This window comes from Bombus vancouverensis, chromosome 12, assembly GCF_051014615.1.
Source record: "Bombus vancouverensis nearcticus chromosome 12, iyBomVanc1_principal, whole genome shotgun sequence".
NCBI lineage: Eukaryota > Metazoa > Arthropoda > Insecta > Hymenoptera > Apidae > Bombus > Bombus vancouverensis.
Genome location: NC_134922.1, coordinates 6,443,075 through 6,461,193, shown reverse-complemented (window position 1 = coordinate 6,461,193; position 18,119 = coordinate 6,443,075). Strand labels below are relative to the sequence as shown.

At 33.5% G+C, this 18,119-nt stretch overlaps 6 protein-coding genes and 1 non-coding gene across 16 annotated transcripts in view; 3 read left to right on the top strand and 4 right to left on the bottom strand.

Moving 5' to 3' along the window:
* GluClalpha (glycine receptor alpha 1) overlaps window positions 1–2,263 on the bottom strand; it is a 36,601-nt gene extending 34,338 nt beyond the window's left edge. For 2 of the 8 annotated variants that reach the window (XM_033330847.2, XM_033330848.2), the window contains exon 1: window positions 2,064–2,262. The gene's annotated coding sequence lies outside the window, so the exon portion shown is untranslated. Of the gene's footprint in view, window positions 1–864; window positions 869–2,063 lie in introns of those variants that run through there. The other 6 variants (XM_033330854.2, XM_033330855.2, XM_076623164.1 and 3 more) reach the window with 4 other exon arrangements.
* Window positions 2,264–3,050: 787 nt separating this feature from the next.
* On the bottom strand, window positions 3,051–5,050 carry LOC117155349 (pentatricopeptide repeat-containing protein 2, mitochondrial). Its single transcript, XM_033331229.2, has 5 exons — window positions 4,837–5,050; window positions 4,130–4,653; window positions 3,758–4,054; window positions 3,482–3,586; window positions 3,051–3,409 (listed from the first exon to the last, which is right to left on the bottom strand). Exons 1-5 carry the CDS (start codon window positions 4,916–4,918, stop codon window positions 3,266–3,268), a joined length of 1,152 nt encoding a protein of 383 aa, XP_033187120.1. The 5' UTR covers window positions 4,919–5,050; the 3' UTR covers window positions 3,051–3,265.
* A 602-nt stretch (window positions 5,051–5,652) lies between these two features.
* LOC117155291 (protein POLR1D) lies at window positions 5,653–6,617 on the bottom strand. Its single transcript, XM_033331137.2, has 2 exons — window positions 6,501–6,617; window positions 5,653–6,258 (listed from the first exon to the last, which is right to left on the bottom strand). The coding sequence occupies exons 1-2, from the start codon at window positions 6,521–6,523 to the stop codon at window positions 6,051–6,053; spliced, it is 231 nt and encodes a 76-aa protein (XP_033187028.1). The 5' UTR covers window positions 6,524–6,617; the 3' UTR covers window positions 5,653–6,050.
* A 195-nt stretch (window positions 6,618–6,812) lies between these two features.
* Window positions 6,813–8,419, top strand: LOC117155290 (uncharacterized). Of its 2 annotated transcripts, none has more exons than XM_033331136.2 (5): window positions 6,813–6,952; window positions 7,200–7,322; window positions 7,408–7,618; window positions 7,695–7,824; window positions 7,900–8,419. In XM_033331136.2, the coding sequence occupies exons 2-5, from the start codon at window positions 7,201–7,203 to the stop codon at window positions 8,319–8,321; spliced, it is 885 nt and encodes a 294-aa protein (XP_033187027.1). In that variant the 5' UTR covers window positions 6,813–6,952; window position 7,200; the 3' UTR covers window positions 8,322–8,419. The 2 variants fall into 2 exon arrangements, with proteins under 2 accessions (XP_033187027.1, XP_076479483.1); XM_076623368.1 differs by having other exon boundaries at window positions 6,820–6,958.
* A 204-nt stretch (window positions 8,420–8,623) lies between these two features.
* Window positions 8,624–8,717, top strand: TRNAI-UAU (transfer RNA isoleucine (anticodon UAU)). The gene is made up of 2 exons: window positions 8,624–8,661; window positions 8,682–8,717. It is a non-coding gene; the product is annotated as a tRNA-Ile (tRNA).
* Window positions 8,718–8,934: 217 nt separating this feature from the next.
* Window positions 8,935–10,116, bottom strand: mRpS16 (mitochondrial ribosomal protein S16). Of its 2 annotated transcripts, none has more exons than XM_033331232.2 (3): window positions 9,992–10,116; window positions 9,684–9,923; window positions 8,935–9,315 (listed from the first exon to the last, which is right to left on the bottom strand). In XM_033331232.2, the coding sequence occupies exons 2-3, from the start codon at window positions 9,807–9,809 to the stop codon at window positions 9,019–9,021; spliced, it is 423 nt and encodes a 140-aa protein (XP_033187123.1). In that variant the 5' UTR covers window positions 9,810–9,923; window positions 9,992–10,116; the 3' UTR covers window positions 8,935–9,018. The 2 variants fall into 2 exon arrangements, with proteins under 2 accessions (XP_033187123.1, XP_033187121.1); XM_033331230.2 differs by having other exon boundaries at window positions 9,982–10,099.
* A 465-nt stretch (window positions 10,117–10,581) lies between these two features.
* Window positions 10,582–18,119, top strand: part of LOC117155282 (uncharacterized) — a 33,726-nt gene continuing 26,188 nt past the window's right edge. The window contains exons 1-2 of the mRNA XM_033331123.2: window positions 10,582–11,492; window positions 11,845–11,892. Coding sequence (XP_033187014.1) covers window positions 11,217–11,492; window positions 11,845–11,892 — 324 coding nt within the window. The 5' untranslated portion in view covers window positions 10,582–11,216. The remainder of the gene's footprint in view (window positions 11,493–11,844; window positions 11,893–18,119) is intronic.

Genomic DNA, 18,119 nt, shown 5'->3' with positions numbered 1-18,119 from the left:
AATAGGATTAGCAATTTATAAGGATGTTTTCTCCAAGAAGAGTGGAGATTATTTGAAAATCAGGCAAGAGAACAGAAACTCGTATATTTTTGAAGAACTGAACATTGCCTGATTTTGCGCGGACCGATTCTACTGGGCGAGCGTCTGACCGAACACTGACTTACTACACTGCCAGACACCATAAGTGACCATACAGTTAAGGCAGCTTTGTTTTTCAAACGTGCCACCCCGCCTGTGTATACGTTGTTTTCCTTGATCGATGTTTTCCTCGCCGCTCAAACACGCATAAAATCGCAACGGCGTTGATCACCGTCGAATGTAAACGGCTCGATAACTCGAGGAGAAAACAACGACGAACTTTCGAAAACAGGCACGTATCGTTAATCAGTAAACAGCCTCCAAAAAAAAAAAAAAAAAAAAAAAAACGAACATGCCTATAGATTTCTCATGAAATGAAGAACCTCCTTCTCGATCATCGAAACCGCTTTGAAACTGCATTCCATGAAAATCGCTTAATTAATAATTAGCTTCGGCGGTAAATAAGGTGAGAGGGAAAGCAGGTGATTTTATTAACTGAAAATCGGTTAATTAGTAATTAGTCTTTGCAGTAAACGTCGGATGAGAGAAAGTGACAAAGGTGGGTTTGACCGAGCGCGAAAAATGGATTTTCATTAAGAGAATCGACAAAACTATGAATTATCCGGCTTGTAATTAACATTATCTTGGAAATTGGACGAATTCGTGAATTCCATGTAATTTATTATATATCGTCGAGCTCTCTTGTTCTTGGAAAAAGAGTAAATGGAACGGGTCGATTGAATAATGCGATGCATCGCGCGTTCCATTTAATTACGCAAATCGCGCGAGAAGCTGAAAGTTGAAAGCGACAACAGGATACACGAAAGGCAAATGATTGCTGCGAACGGTACTCCATACGAATTAGGTCAGCATCGGATGTGTATATAGTATACGTGAGTTGTGTATATATACATATACATATACGTAAGCGTTTGTATATATATATATATATATATATGTACATACATATATACGTGTGTGTATGTGTGTACACGTATACGCGGAACGTGTTTGTATTGCTGCTTCTCGAGAGCGCTTAAGCAAGAGTGTGAATAAATTTCTTTATCAAACAAATCCTGGATACATGGACGTGTTTTTAAGTAATTGCTTTCCCTCCGTTGCTAAACACCTCCATCTGGCGTTAATTTTAATCAAGTAAAATACACTCGACTTGTTCCGCTCGACACATTTCATCTCACTTTACGAGCTTTACAAAACCGTCGTGTAAAAGAGTGGTGAAAAAAATGTTGTGCCATTTCATACGGGAAATATCTCATATAGAAAGTAGTTGATCTCCTATTCCTTCTTTTTCTTGTTTCTCGGTTACGCGTCTTTTCAAGTTGCACGTAATAGCCAGGGATGAAACGTGTAACGAGGCATCCCCAGTGACGCCACCGAGAGAGGGTGTACGGTAACGAGTTAGTCATTAGTTCGCGATAACAAAGCAAGCCTATGTTTTTCCTAGCGACTAGACAACCAACATTCATACAGAAGTCGAGGGATCCATATCTGTGTTACGCACAATCCCCACCACGAGCTCCATCTCGTTTCGCTATTCTATCTAAGCCTGTCTATATTCCCCTGTCTTCCTTGTCAATCTCTCTATTGACCTATACTACGACCTCGATTGACCACCAGACCAGATTGAACTCTGCTCGCCGATTTTTCTATCAATTTCGTTTGTTCTGGCTTCGACTCGTTCCCTTTCACGAAAAAGGTTGATCAAGCAGAAATTTCAACGTTCACATTGGTCCAGCCACAGCCAATCGTAAAATAAATTAATACGGTAGTACATGGTGATTAACGAGGATAATCGGTTGAAATGCATTTGAGGGAGACGTTTGGAATGTTTGGCCGTGGGTGGTGGCCCCGAATCGTTGCTGCACACAACACTCTGGATGCGTTTGCAAATTGTCATTACCCGGTATTAATTTAGGGTCTAAACGAAGCGATACGATATGAGAAAAGAGAAAAGTCGTAGTTACCTGGAGAAGCTGATAATCCTAGGCAATGAGGGCTCCGTGATGCAGTGATACTGGCATGGCGCTTTCTGGTACGACACTGGAACTGTACTCGACTCGTGAAGTGTCCTACCTCGAAAGGTTCGTCTCCTGGACTGCCACCGTTCAGAAACCTACATACACTCACACCTACTACCTGGTTGCTGGCACGCTATTGATCCTGGCCCAGACACCCGTCGACCCACGCAGACGCTTAGCGTTGCCGCGTCGCTTTAGCAACATGACGTCATTCGACTCCCCAAACCCCGTACCGCATCGGAGCTAGTATGATGCATCGTCCTTTTCTTCCTTCGTTTCGTACGGTTACCATCACGAGCGCTACTAATTCTCGCCTAACATGTCCCACCTACCGTTCGTCTGACACTCGTACCTCTTCTACCTCCAAATATCATGATTTTCAACATGACCGCATCAATTGACATGTTCACACGTACCGATAGAATCATATATATTACCGTAAACAAAGGTTTACATATTCTTTTCCCGAATGTTTCCTGATCATTTCCAAAGTGCACGTTATCGACGATCAGACCTATTCGGCAGAATTTCATGAAAAGAATACTTTCGTTCGATTAATATCGGAACGATATCGAAATTTCCGAAAGCTAAATCAAATTCGATCGTTTATATCGATTGATCGCACCGATGTATCTTATATAGAACGCTTTAATTATCGATTATTCTAATGATTTTTCGAGAGAAATGCACCTTGAATCATTAAAAATAATTTTTCGATTATCGCAGATTCTAGTAAGACAAATAGAATAGTAGATCATGAAAACTACGTATATGTCTATAAATTCATCTTATGTAAACGTATTATCACGTAGAACATTAGCATCATAAACATCATAAAATGCAATTTTAAGAGCAAGATATACTTTATTGTGACCTACAAAAAAGTTGGCTAGCAATTTCATAAACACATGCATAAGGAAGAAACAACACGTATTTCAGTCTTTTACATTTTTCTGAATTTATTTTATTTACTTCATAGAATTACATTCTATTCAGTAACTACACCTACAAAATACGGATAAAACATATTACTTATCGATCAAGGATACAATTTGACTGCGGAATCCATTGATAAAAAAGATTCTTCATTAACTAAGTTGATAAAATCATACGTAATTAATTTTTGATGGAGAAATTAAGAAAATGCATTACAAATAATTTTTTAATTCATTCTGTTGTGATTGGTATTGCTGACGATTTCTAAACCTCTTTTTGTCATCCATATTTTCTGAGGCTCCTTTGTTTCGGCTTCTAAACATCATTGGCCTTAGTATAAATTCTTCCAAAGTATACTTAAAAAAATAAAAATTATACATTAATTACAAAGTATAATTATGAATTTCTACAAAATTGCTGTAACTTACATTGGTTTGAATAAAATCTTGCTTTCTTGCTTGTTCTATTAAATTAAGTAGTTGTTTGCTTTCTTCTACATTTTCTGCCTTCAATTTTTCTTCTAGTTCATACATCTGTAAAGCGAATATAAAGCAATATAAGGAAGAATGTAGAGAAACCCATACTATAATTATTACGTAAGGCCTGATTTAATCAAAACTAATAATTAACAGGACAAATTAAACAATGCACATAAATACCGATATTGAATTAACTTTACAGCAATAAACTTTAATTTTACATACCACATCAGCAAAAAAATAGTTAGATTTAACATGAGCATTATCTTGTTCTAATCCATATTTCAAGATAGGAATTATTTGTATATATCGTCCCAAATGCATATATGCCAATATTTTAAGACCTTTAACACTCATAATTCTGTCTAGTGGTATTGTACTTAATATGTCCAGAGCTATTTCAGGTTTATTATTTTTAATCGCTAAACATGATAACAATGAACAACTTCTTATAGAAGGCTTCATTTTATCATACTGCTGTTTCCAATGATCTAATGCGTATTCTAGTGCCTCTGGAGTATTCTAAATAAAAAATGTGATTAATTAAAAACCTAAAATATTAATTAATATAATATAGAATTACTAATTAAAAAGTACCTCCTTCAGACATCCTGCATACATTAAGACGTTAGAGCTCCCAATGTAATCTATACCATTCTTATCCAAAACTTTCTGGTATACCTCTCTCATTTTTTTGTACATACCATTTTTATATAACAAACACATTAAAATACGGAAAGATGTGCGGTAATCAAAGCTTTCTTTCAATGTATTATTATCAAATGCCTCTAAGGCATATTCTGGTTGATTCAAATGATAATACATTCTCATTACAACTGGTCCAAATACGTATTTACCAAACTTCTTTTCTTCTTGTTTCTGAATATACTTCTCTAACATATTATTTAACAGTTGCATATCACTTTCATTAGCTTGTGCCAAATGTATCATTGCTTTTAAATCTTCTGTATATACCACTCCATTCTGATCCTGACATATTTCCTGCATTTTTTCACGAAATGTATTTTCTATCGTCATAAACTGATTACGAAATACGTATCTCGTATTCTCATACGATGCTACGCCTAAGTCTCGTTCCGTATACATACACCGAACCCCAACTACAAACAAAAAAAAGTACTATTAAAAATCAACCGGAAATCTTTTATTTATTTTAGAATCAATATTAATATTAATATTTGAAACCATTCTTCTCTCATATTATTTGCGTTATGGTCATTTTTGAACTCGTTATTCTAATTTAAGTCCATGTAGTACAGGTTTAGGTTAAGAATATAACGTACCATTTATAAAATTATACTTGAAAAATGCATTATTTGCCAGAGAAATATTTAATCTACAAAGTCCTCGAAGATTGGTCGCCATGGTTTAACGAACAAATAATATTTTATATTTAATATCAGTTATATCAGTATAGTAACAAGACCGGACGAACAAACTTTCGACTACTCCTCACGCTTCAAACACGTAAAAGGCCCATGTTCTCTACTAGAACGGAAATGATAGTAGAGAAAATCACGTAGTTTCCGATTTTATGGACAACTATGATCAATAGTACAATTGAGGTATAATTGATGCTCTGTTATCACAATTATATCACTTTTTAATGTAATAAAACGATTATTTTATCTGTTTTAAGCAGTTTCTGAAAAGTAAAGTCAAATTCATAAATAAATAAAATATTTTTACCGGATGAACTTATATCTTGCTTGGACTATAATTTGTTTTAAAATATGTTATATTTTTGTAAAATATAAAATAATTCTCTATTTCTAAAATAAATTGGTCCTAATTAGTCGATCATTTACTTCATGTTGCATTCAATTAGAATCAATACTTTTTATGCAATACGATACATATAACACGTGAAAATTAAGATGATTTTCATAAAAATAACTTTTGCCCACTAACTTAGCATTTCTAAACATTTTTAAACGAGACAGCTAAATTGATTAATTAATCAGTAGTTAAAACTTTATAGTTTTCTGAAATAAGTAATTACATTTTCTAGCATTGTTTTTTATTTCATTCTTCTTTCTTAACATTTATTCTATCTTATTAATCTATGCTGTATATTTTTATAAAGTTAATGCAAGGAATATATTGTAATTTATTTATTCAGTCCTTATTGCTACTTTACATTGTACATTACATTACATCACATTTTGCTATATTATGTAATACTTTCATGCTTAAAATTCTCTTTCGATTACTTGTATTTATCAAATTTTGTATTAGTTACAATTTTCAGCATCTTTAAATCTGTATCAATTTATTCCATCACTTTAACTATCGTTGGTGACTAATTTTTTTTCATTATATTTAAGTGAATGCCTTTTATATTACACTTATTCAGCTTAAAATGAAACTTACAATTACTTAATAGGTACTAAATGACATAGATTTTCATGATACTGAATGATTTAATCCTAAATTAATAGGACAGTAAAGAATGTTGCAAAGAACTAATACTTATACTAAGAGCAAAAAATAAAAATTACTTTAATGTACTGTCAGATATATGCAATTTTTTCTCACTTCTTCTTTTTAATTGATATTTGTTTGAAAGAACAACATTACGTAATGTTGAATGAAGAAATCTTTTATTAATAGATTCCTTTGGTTTTATCCATCCACTGGGTCCCATTATTTCTGCTCTTTTTGCCCCAATCTTAGCTTCTTCTAATAATGCCTCAACTGCGAGTCTAAAAATCAAAATAAAAAATTCTATATTATATCCTAAATTAGTTCAACAAACAGACTATAGCAAGTATTCTGAAATATAATAATTTTATTAATTCTCAACAAACCGATTATGTCAGGTTTTACATTATTGTCATTATTTTATGATCTTGAAAGCGTCTTATTATCTCTGATGAAATACATATGCAAATAATACAAGTTAACCTTTGTATTGAAGCATGAACAAAGTGAAGCCTAAACTCACCTGTTTAATGTTTCATCATCCATTTTCTCAATATTTTATAATTTTCTCAACCCTTGCACGCAAAACATGAGAACTTTCTCGTTAATTTATATCTTTCACAGACGAACGAAATTGTTCCTTAACAAACAATGAATTTTATTGTTCGTTACAGACAGTAGAAAGATTTTTAATATTCTTCTTGTTACATACTAAATAAACAAATAGTTATCACGTAAATTTATAATAAGAATAAAATTATACTACCTTTATGTACATTATTCCCGTGTTGACATAAACAACAGATGTTCGTATAAATGAAGGTTAAGTTTATGTCACAAATTAAGTTATGTGCGCTTACGAATACCTCCTATATTTATATATTTTCATTCGTGATATTTAATTTATAATATTTTAATAACTTGAATACAAAAATATTAGATTGATACTATTTACAATCTGCAAGATATCATTTGGTAATGGTAAATTATATTCTAGCATATTTTTAATGCATTTCTTAAATTTTACATCTAAGTAATTTTAATAGTTGAAAATAAAGTACATGAATTTGATAAATTATAAGTATGTAATTGTATTAGAGAATATTGCATGTAATTGTTTTAAATGCACATTATTTTAAAAATATATCAAATAAAATTATCTATTTATTATACAAATTCAAATATTCAGTTAATTAATAATTTAAATCTAATTTTATTTTAGGATGATGGAAGATCCTGAATTGATTGAGTTAAATAAATTAAAAAATGAGCTTGTTGCAAAAGCAAATAACTTAGTTGAAAAATTAAAAGAACAGGAAAATCAGCAAGAAGTTGTTATGTTAAAGTTGTATTATATTTATCCTTAAATTTATCCTTCTATATCAAATCTATTATATCCTTGATATTAATTTTTATTATTTCTAAATCAGTTTGCCAAGGACTGCAGAATCTGGTAATAACACAAAAGAAAAATTACAAGGACAATATACACATATACTATGTAATGTTTCTTGCGGAGTCTCTGGTATAACATTTAAAGATACAGATAAGAAATGGTTGCATGATAATGTCTATAAATATACAACTTGTTTAAAAACGAAAGCTTTAAATTTATATGTAGAGTTAACAGTACAATTGGAGGTATATAACACAAAATAACACTACCTCTATAATAAAATACATTGTTTTGATGTATTATTTTTCCGCTATATTTTAGGATGAAAAAGAATTTGAAATTTGTGATATAACATGTCATTTTATAAATATTGATAAATGTTATATGTTGGAGATTGAATCTTGGGTACAAAATATGACTAGAATGAAAAATTTTTCACTTCTTACATCTGGTAATTTACAAGTTATATAATTTTATGTGTAACACGAGAAAGTAGTACTTAAACATTAAAGATTTGTTCTTCTAGCAATTTCACAATACAGTGAGGAAAACATGGTAAGAAAAAGGATACTTAATAAGTTGAATGATGGGAAGTATGTAAGTTGTAAACAGTGTAAAGAAGAAAATGGTGGAGTTTTAGTATATATACATTCAACTGAAAACGTAAAGCATGTGTATTTAATACTTCAATGGTCAGTATTGTTTTCGGAGCGGTATTGGAAAATGGAGCATCATTTTGTCATAAATCCTGAAAAAACTGATAATATATGTAATCAGCACTTTCCTCTTACTGCAAAGTTTGCACAAGAAAATCAATCTTTGCTGCAAAATTTTTGCAAACCAAACCTTACAAAAGAAAATGTCATTGACTTATGGGATGATCTATGTTCTGTTATTGACATGTATGAAGATAGTAATCAGTCGGAAATTAATGATGATATGGAGTAATATTTTTTTTAACTTAAACTATTATAAACGTTACTGAATAAACTATCGTCGGATAATGTATGATAATAAAGAATCAATAAATATTTATTTCAAATATATTTGGTGCATTATAATTTTAACATTTTCATATTTTCATATACAGGTTATGTTAAGAAGTATGGAATTAGTGAAATTGTTCTTTTTCGTGACATAACATCTTTTTAATACTCGTATTAAGATGTATTTAACAATTATTGTCTATTTTGATCAATATTTTTGATTAATGTCTTTATATATGTAAATAAGAAATTGCAAAGTACAACTCCCCAGTGGCGCAATCGGTTAGCGCACGGTACTTATATGACAGTAAATTTGTGAGCAATGCCGGGGTTGTGAGTTCGAGCCTCACCTGGGGAAATTTTTTTTTATGTTTAAGTTCATAATATTTGAATTTAAAACATGTAAAACATATCTTACATCTTCTATGTTTGATTATTACATACAACTAATTATCATATTAAACATGTTTTAAGACAGAAATCTAATAAGTATATTTATTTGTACTGTTCATACATTATTGGATACTTTATCCTTTATTAAGCTCTTATAAATGTATTATTAAACCAATTTAACATTTTATTTTTAGTAACAATTTTATTCAAATGCATACATTGTTTACATACTAAATATATAATATAAATAAAATAACTAAAATATGTTAGCCCGTAGCCACTGTTTCTGTTTGCGATTCTGATTCTCCACTTTTATTTCTTTCAATTTCTTCTGCAGCTTTTCTTCGATTTCTCCATGCTCTCATATATGTTTTTGGATGTATTGGAAAGAAACCACAAAGTCCTAACAATATTGCTACTGGTTTTGATACTGTTACATTTTGTCCCAACCAATATTGTATCCGTTCAAAATTTAAAGCAATTAATTTTTCATTGTATTTGTTTGGCATAGGGTCATAGGTACCTAGTTGTTCTATCGGGGGTTTATGTTGTCCACTTTTAGTCTGAAATGAAATTAGTTCACACCGTACTTATAGATTTATATTAGTGAGTTTATCAAGAAGTTTCATTGTAAGAATTTTATTTATAGAAATGTAAACAACCAAGTCTGTGTAATTTATTGTATTAGAAACAACGTTATATACAATGTAAATAACTATGTTATTTACTTGGTAACTTATGTGTATTAAAAAAGAAATAATAAAATTCAATTATAGCAAAAAAATGCGACTGACAAATAGAAAAATTAAAATTAAATATTGAAAAGTTATATGTTTATATAGGTGAATAAACGGACATAAAATAATGTTTTTTTTTTATTAAAAAGTAGTATGGTTGTAGTTTTAATTAAAAATCATTTGTGAACACTTACAGGCATAACAACAATGTGATAAAAAGGTCTGTTAGCACATCCATAACGAACAAATCGTATCGATCTAGGATAGAAAGCATTCACAACACCAATCCCCGATGAGGGATGCAATGGTAAACGTGGCATTTCGTTAAATATTTATCAGTTCAAGTTATATTACAACACAAAATTACAACTCTGTCACGTAAAAGACTTCAGCTCATCATTGGAGGTTATGTTAGGTGCGATTAGTTGGATAACCTATTAAGATATGAATTTGGCATCAACAATTTGGAATCTATGTATAATAGAATATTACCTGATATTACATTTAATTAATCATTACGATAGTCAATATTACTTCAAGTAAAAGAAATTAATATTCAAAACGAGAGTTATTTAAGTTAATTTTAATAAATATTCATCTATTTACAAAAGTATTTAATGGAAATTAATAAATAAGTACAGTATATATATTTTAAATACAATATTTTAATGATTAGTATCCCTATACAGAAGTAAAAAAATATTAATATTTTTTTATAATTAAATTAATTAATAACCATAAAAGATATTTAATGTAGAGAGGGGAGTCTTAATGAAGATTAGTGTCTTAGCGCTACCTGGCGCTAAGATATTTGTATTAACTAAAACAATTGATATAATAAATATTATAACAAAAATCAGTCTTAGTGCTACCTGGCGCTAACGTATTTGTATTAACTGAAACAATTGATATAATAAATATTATATTATATTTCATATTTCAAAAAATTTGCATGAATTTCTAGCTATTCATAAAATAATTCAAAAGAGATTTCAACATATTTCATAAATAGAATTTACTATAAACGAATTTACGAATGAATCTTAATCATTATAAAAATCATAATAATGCTGTTATTCATATTTACAACTTGTATTTAATTATATCGAAGAGATTTTGTTTATAAAATTTCCGTATAAAATTTAGGTAAAAGGATAATTTATACGATGAATCGAATGGTGTACAGTTTTTGGGTCAGCGCATGTGCAACACGTGAATCCCTACAGATGCTTCCAATGTTTGGAATAGAGGGGTGAGGTTAGGACTTGAATCCGTTCAACCGAATGGTTTCGTTGTCAGTTTGACATGCACAGGCGTTCTGTGTGCATCGGTAGTGTGAGGTGTTACAAGTTTCTCTATAATCATATATCCTTCCTTGCATGCAATAATCTTGAATTAATCAATGAATTCACATTTAGTATTTCTGTCAATATAATTTTCAATTTTCGCGTAACAAAGTAACAAATTATTGATGTTTATATATAAAACGACGTGGCCGCGGAAAACAAGTGAAAACCGGCAAGATAATTAGGAGTCTAGAATTATTAATTATAATCAACGGTTAATGGTGTTCGTCGATATTCGCGGGATGCGCTACGAGACCGTCTTTTCTTGTAGTTATTTTGCATCCAGGTTATATCTCGAAAGGGAATAACCTCGATTTCAGGGAGAGCAGGTTGATTTTTTTTTATTGTTAACGATCGCGAGATTTGTTAAAATCCGGAATCATGGGTTCCAATACACCGAAAGTGAGATTCGCACTTGGAAGTGAAGTGTCGTCGAACCACTTCAAAAGTAACTTTGCGCGTTCTTTTGTGACCAATTGTCGTGCATCTAAATCGCTGGATTACGAGCTCCTTAACAACACGACTAACGAAGATGATACACAGACCAATGGCAACAACAATAATTTCACCTCCCTCCTCAATTTCGGAAGTGACATAACGACCGTCGTGGATAATAACGCCTGTAAGGACTCTCCAAACCTTTGGAAAACGAATGAGGTAAATATTCTCTTTCTTTTTTTAATTTTTATTAAACCTCTCATCAACCAAGTTGTTTATGTCATGTATTTTCGTCATAAGTAGATATATTTTCTTGAACGGAAATGGAGTATGGATTGCGTTAAATATAAATTACTTGTTATGTACAATAAGGCGTTATGTGAAGCATCGAGTTCTAGTATAGAGATATTGTTTTTTATTAGTTACATAAATCTTCCCTTGTATCGATTGTTAGAAGCCCGTCGTGCATATTACACCAGAGATAAATTCATTAAAATTACTTATGAATTAATTTAGTAATTGTTTTTTTTATCTATGTTTGTGTTTTAACGTTATGTTTCCTGTTTTATAGCCTGTTCAATCCTCGGCGGATATCAGCGAACTGAAGACGCTGAAAGCTGTAAGTTTATTTCATTACTTCTATTCTTATAGCATAATTTTATGCGTTGTGTTGTAAAAAGGTGTTTTACAGAGAAAAAGTTTCGATGCTACTGTATTTCTTCTAAAGTTATGGTTTTCACTTTATCGCATCTTATTTAAAAAATAATACTCTTCATAGATTGTGACTACCAATAATATCAATACTTTACGAAAGTAACTTAGTAATAAAGATTGTTTCGCGCGTCGGTTCTCTATCTTCTACTAAATACATATACTTTACCATGACGATAATAAGCAGATTATAGTAATTGGTGTTTTACGATTATCTCTATACAAATTTATACGCCAATAAGTACATATTAGGCCTGAAACATCTATTCATTTGTAATATATTTGCATAAAAATTGCATAGGAATACTTAAGAAACAGAGTCTCACATTGCGCATGCGCATCAAATTACTTTGGTATTAGCTTTGCAATTTGGCAGCACTGTGACCGGGTTTTTCTAACCTGAAAGAGCGACTTTTTGCCCGGTTCGACCGATGTCGTTCCGTTTCGATTGTTTCTGCGAAACAATTCGAAAAGCGTGAATCGTTTTGCCGGCTCGAAAATAGAGGGTTGCCCAACTGGAAACGATACCGCGGCAATACTGAAAATAAACCGGCTCGCCGCCTGAATGTTTCGCGACCAACCGGTAGTCAGGTCAGTTCAGTTATTTTGACATTTCTGTTTTGTACCGTTGTCCGCATCTTCCGAGAATTGTCGCTTTCGCGTTCCCGGTTATTATCGTCTTTTGAGCTTATATAAGAGCTTATAATATTTTAGATTTTGTCCTAACAACCATCGACTGTTCGATGTAGTCAATTCGGAAGTAGGTATAGTGACTCGCGAAAAGATGCGAGCAGTTATAGAAAATTATTGTTAGAAGATTAAAGACCGACATTTAGATTTATAGTACATTTATAGGAGAGTATACTGTATCTTTTATATTTTTATCCAGTTAATGGAAATATGTATAATACATATCATCCATTCTTGTTCTCGCGTCTTTTCACCGTTCTAATTTATTTATGTTTCATTTCGTGTTTATTTTCCGATTGGAAAGTATTCGTAGATCTAGTGACTCACGAAAGTATTTGAACATTGATAGACATTTTTGGTAAATATATATTATGTGCGTAATAGGAAAGATTTTTGAATCTCGTTAGCACTGTATTGGGATACGATTGTCATGATCATATTGGCAAAAGTTGAAATCAATCTGAAAATCTAGCAATTACAATATATTCATCGCATAGACTTCGCAAAAATCATGAAAATATTCCACCAGTTAGTTATTCGTTACATTAGTAAGCCAGCATTGGCTTATTAAATAACCCATTGAATTTTTAAATTGTGTTTGCGTTTTTCACCCGATAATCTTCATATTTTCCAGTGAAATTTTTGCCATTTTCAGTCCAACGCTACAGTTTCAAATTCTTAATCCACTTGCGAATTGTTTATAGGAAGTGATTAAAACCTAAGACTATAGAAATTGGCCAGGAATTATGAAAAAAGAAACAGTAATAATATTTATTATATTTTTATAATATCCTTGCCAACGATTTTTGCCAACGATTACAATATTTGGTCTCGTTGCAAGATTTAATTAAACGCTTGAATAATGCAAGTAGCAAACCTAGTTAGACCAGTTTGATCGATGAAAATGGCTTGAGCTAGTTTCACACGGTCAATGTCGCGCAGAATGTAAAACTTCCGGTACAATTCAATTATAGGGAAAGAACGATCGGATTAATTATTCCATTTTGCCTGCGCTTTAAGTATAAAATCGCGATGCATGCTTTCCCGGTTAATGAAAGTTCTATTACTGTTAAATATCATGGACTTCCGGTGATTCATGCGCCATTCATGTTCATCGTAACGCGGCTCGTCGATTCCGTGTTCCAATCATTTTGTACTATATCTAATGTAATTAACAACATTTCTAACGTAATTAAAAAAGTAGATTTATTATCGGAAAAAGTAAGGAATCCTGGCTTTTTTCTAGTGCAAGTTTCATCTTCGAAGATATAACTTTCAGTATCGGCGCAACGCATTATGCTATTATTATTTATTGCTCGAATTTTAATTGTAATAATTTTATTTCGCGTCTTCCACTTTCCTACGGAATTCTACTTGTCGCGGGCATGCAGATTTTTAGCCAATGTTTGTTGGGTTTAGTTTGAAAAAGTAGGCTATCGTTCCGGAGAACGTAACTTACCAATATACATACAGCGAAGGTGCAGGAGATTTCAAGGTCATGCTCGTTCTTTCAGAACGACACGCCGTACTTTTTCATCTTCTCTGGGGTATTAACTATACAGGTGGATTTAATTAGTCACAGCGAGTCATCTCTCATAGGATGGAAAATTGCTCGAATAGTAATTTCTATTGTCGTAAGAAACGTTTTCAAGTAACGGCTGGTTGTACTGTTCATTCATGGTATACGAATGTTTCTATTAGAGATATGGTTATCGGATTTACTAGAAAGCTGTCCCAGTCGTGTACGATTTATAGTTGCAGAATCGTCGGATAATCGTCGAGTACGATTGTCACAAGAACCTAAGAGGTCTTACCTGTCCTAGTAGGATTACTTAGAAATATGGTTGTTATATTGTTATACACAGGTTGTTATATTCTCAAGGATATGCACAGCTTTGGGAAATTATACCTGTTTCAGTCGTAAAAACCTGCCAACATTTGCAGGGTCGTAATAGTAAATTTCTCGTTTCTCGTATATTGCCGCTGTAATATTAAAAGTTATGTTCATTGCAGATATAAAAAGAAAGTGTCAGCAATAAACAGCTGTAGTTACAATAGCAACCTGTAGAAATACCATCGTAATATATTTTGGATGTACAACTTGACAGTTTTCGTTGTATAGTTACCTGGATGATCGATGATTTTAACGCTCGGTACATAGTAATCCGTACCGGTTTTGAGGAAAGCTGTGTGCTTTCGTTCAGGTAGAAGCTTTCATACGCAAGTACATCGGTCGAGGCGTTTGCGTTGTCGAGATCGGGTAGCTTTTATTGAGCGGAAGTTCGCTCGAGCCCCTTCCGTAATTATCAGTCGAGATATACACCACTCGTTGGTAGCTTTGTACATTTGTCCACAAGTGTACGCCCGTGAAATCGTGGTTTTCGTTGCACGTGTATATACGTATTCAGACAACGATGACCCGTACACGCGTTGCTTCCTTTTCTGTGACGTCACCATCCTGCTCTTTTTCGATGCCGTGACCACCAGGATGTAGGTGCACGCACGTACACACGTCTACCAAAATTACCCGTTCATTTCCTTTCCCGTGAAATCCTCTTTTTTAACAGCTGTACAAAGCCGGTTCGTTTGTTTCTTTTTCCTTTCTCTCTCTCTCTCTCTCTCTCTTTATATCTTTTTAAAAACGTAAACGTATCCTTGCTTCCAGAAGGAACAACCTCGTGAATTGTTCTATCGCGTTCTACATCTGATTAAGTAATATGCAAATGATAGAGGAAATTTTGCAGAAAACGGTACCGAGATATTTGCCTAATATGGAGCATGAGTCATACAAGATGTAACGTCGAATGTGACTAGGATTGCTAAGGGTAGGATATTAAGATTTCAGGAGTAATGAAATCTTTGACGATGTAAATCGGTAACGTTCGTGGCAAGAAGCTGGCGGAAATGTTCGACGATTTTCTAGTGGGAACTTTAAGCACAAAGATCTGGACTGTGAAAGTTCCAAGGATCTCGTTATTCGATGTCAGAGCACTCGTAGAAAGTTCACATTTCCCAAGCGATATTCCCGACGGTTCAAAGTGCAACGCGCGTAATTTTTCTTTCCGGTACAGATATTTCCTTGACGTGTTCTTCTTCTCGTTTGTCATTTTGCATTCGTCACTGTCAAAGAGCTTGAATAAATGTCCAAAAAATCGGTGTGATTTTGCACGTCACGATATAACACCGAGAAACGTTCTATTTTATCGAAAGATGAGCCAAACATTTGATTCAACGACTCTATCGTACAACTATCTATCTCTGTTGTATGATCTATCAGAGACTAAAAGCCCAGGACTGCAGAAGGATTAATTTCGTGCATAAGCGATTCAACTTGCTAAAAGCGGAGAAATACGCTTGGAAAATATCTGGTAACATCTAAAAAAACGTCCACTTCGTTTTGCACCCTATGCTATTAAGAAGATCCGTATAAATACGTAATAGTTTGCTTCAACAAATCTGTCGTATAATTTACCCATTCGGGGCTAAAAAAAGTCTAGGACTGTAAAAAGGGAGTTAGTTCTGCGCATAAACAGCTGAACTTACGGAATATAAAATGATATGTTTGCCTCGAAAGCACCGAACGATACTTCAAAAACTTGGATTTCATTGCGCATCCAACGGTGTCGTATATTAAAAAATCCGTATGAATACGGTATGCTGCTAGGTATAATGATATAACAGGGAACGAAAATTCCCAAGATTACACGCAGCTGGCAAACTGGACCTTTGGAAAAACAAGATTTCTTGCGTATCAGCCTAATATTGGAGCACTGGTACGTAACGCAAGATAGGAAGGCAGAGCTGGAGCCAAGCGGATTACGGGAATTTTCTCAGCAGGAACACTGTGGATTGTAGACGAAGCGAAAGCGTGGCTCTGTTGGTTGGCTGATAGAGTTGGTCGACGAGAAAGGAACGGGGAGTAGTATCGTTCTATAATGGATAGTCCGTATGCACGCATTTTCTAATGAAGTAGCCGTGCATAGGGCACGAGTTAGGTATCGTTGTCGCGTACACGATAATTTGTCCCGACTCGCCGTCCTTCCAGGATGATCATTATTCCAGAGCCGTGGACAACTAGGTAGCCTTTCCCGCTACCTCTTCTATCTGCGCCGCTCGTTAATGAACAAACCATTAATCAAACTCTTCCGGTCGTTGCCGGCTGATGATTCCAAGCGACATCTATTTGCCACTGATTTTTCTCTCATTTTGCCTACAATTTACAATCTTTGCCGTTCGTTCTCTGTTGCATTGCATTTTGTTACGCTTCTAGGCAGAGAAGCTTGGATTTATTGCTTAGTGATTGGAGATTCGGGTACTATGGATGCACTGGAAGCTTAAGAAAGTGGAAGTTTGTGGATCGGAGAACGCATGGTTTCACGAAGTTTGTTCCGGTTTGAGCAGACGGTAGTAGAGATATTTCGATTGCTATATATTCGTCGAGCGAGTGGCTTTAGAGTATCGTGGATGATCGGAAGGACGTGGTTTGTCACAGTTTGTTTTGGTTCTAGTAGAAGGTAGTAGAGAGGTAGCGTTTCAGCTTCCTAGATTTGAATGGAATTAGAACAATTAAGTTGATTATGTAAATTTAATTGCAATCGAGTCCATTAGAACGATTTCTTAGTATATTTATTGTTAGCATCAGAAGTTATTAGGAATTTTGTTATTCAGCTATCAGGCACACCGATGAGTAGTATATTTCGTCCAAATTGAAAAATCCATTCAATTTCATCTCGTTGGCTGACAGTTGGTTATCCACCACCTCAGTTTCGATAATCCTCAGCTTGTCTTTACTGCAATACTCGAAACGTTTGAATATTCCAACCATGTTATACCTGCGCACACTTATTGCCCTGTCACTGTCACGTTGGGATAGCTGCACCCGAATGAAACTGGTCTGAGATAACGTAGAGCCTCGTTCAAAAACCATTTGTACGAGTCGATGAATTGCAGAGGCTTCGACCGTTGTTCTTTGATCCTTTCTATGGATCTGGTGGGGATTAGGTCGTGTCCAAGCGTTTGCCAATAGACGGTTCTTCGTTCAAACGGTACAGCTTTGTGCAAAAGTTTAAGGACAGTGTTCGGTTAATTGCCGCTTCCAGGATTGACTGGCAATTTCAAAGGAAATTACTGCAGAGTCACCGTCATTAAGTACAAGTTACCGATGGTCCGGAAATTTCGGAAATAGCTTTAGAGGGTTTAGGCTATTTCGTTTATTACTTGTTTACTTAGGTATTTATGCTTGAACGTGACGGTTACCAGGTGTTCCAGGTATTGCGATTGGTCATGGAAATGTCGTCGTAAATATGTCGTTTTTTATGTTAGAACCGTGTTAAACCTGTTGAAACATTAAGTTTCGTATTTCGTTGTTTTTGCGACCGGTTAAAAATGTGCAGGAATTTTTGATAAAAATGTACCTGTTTTCATGTATATGTTTAGGTACACACA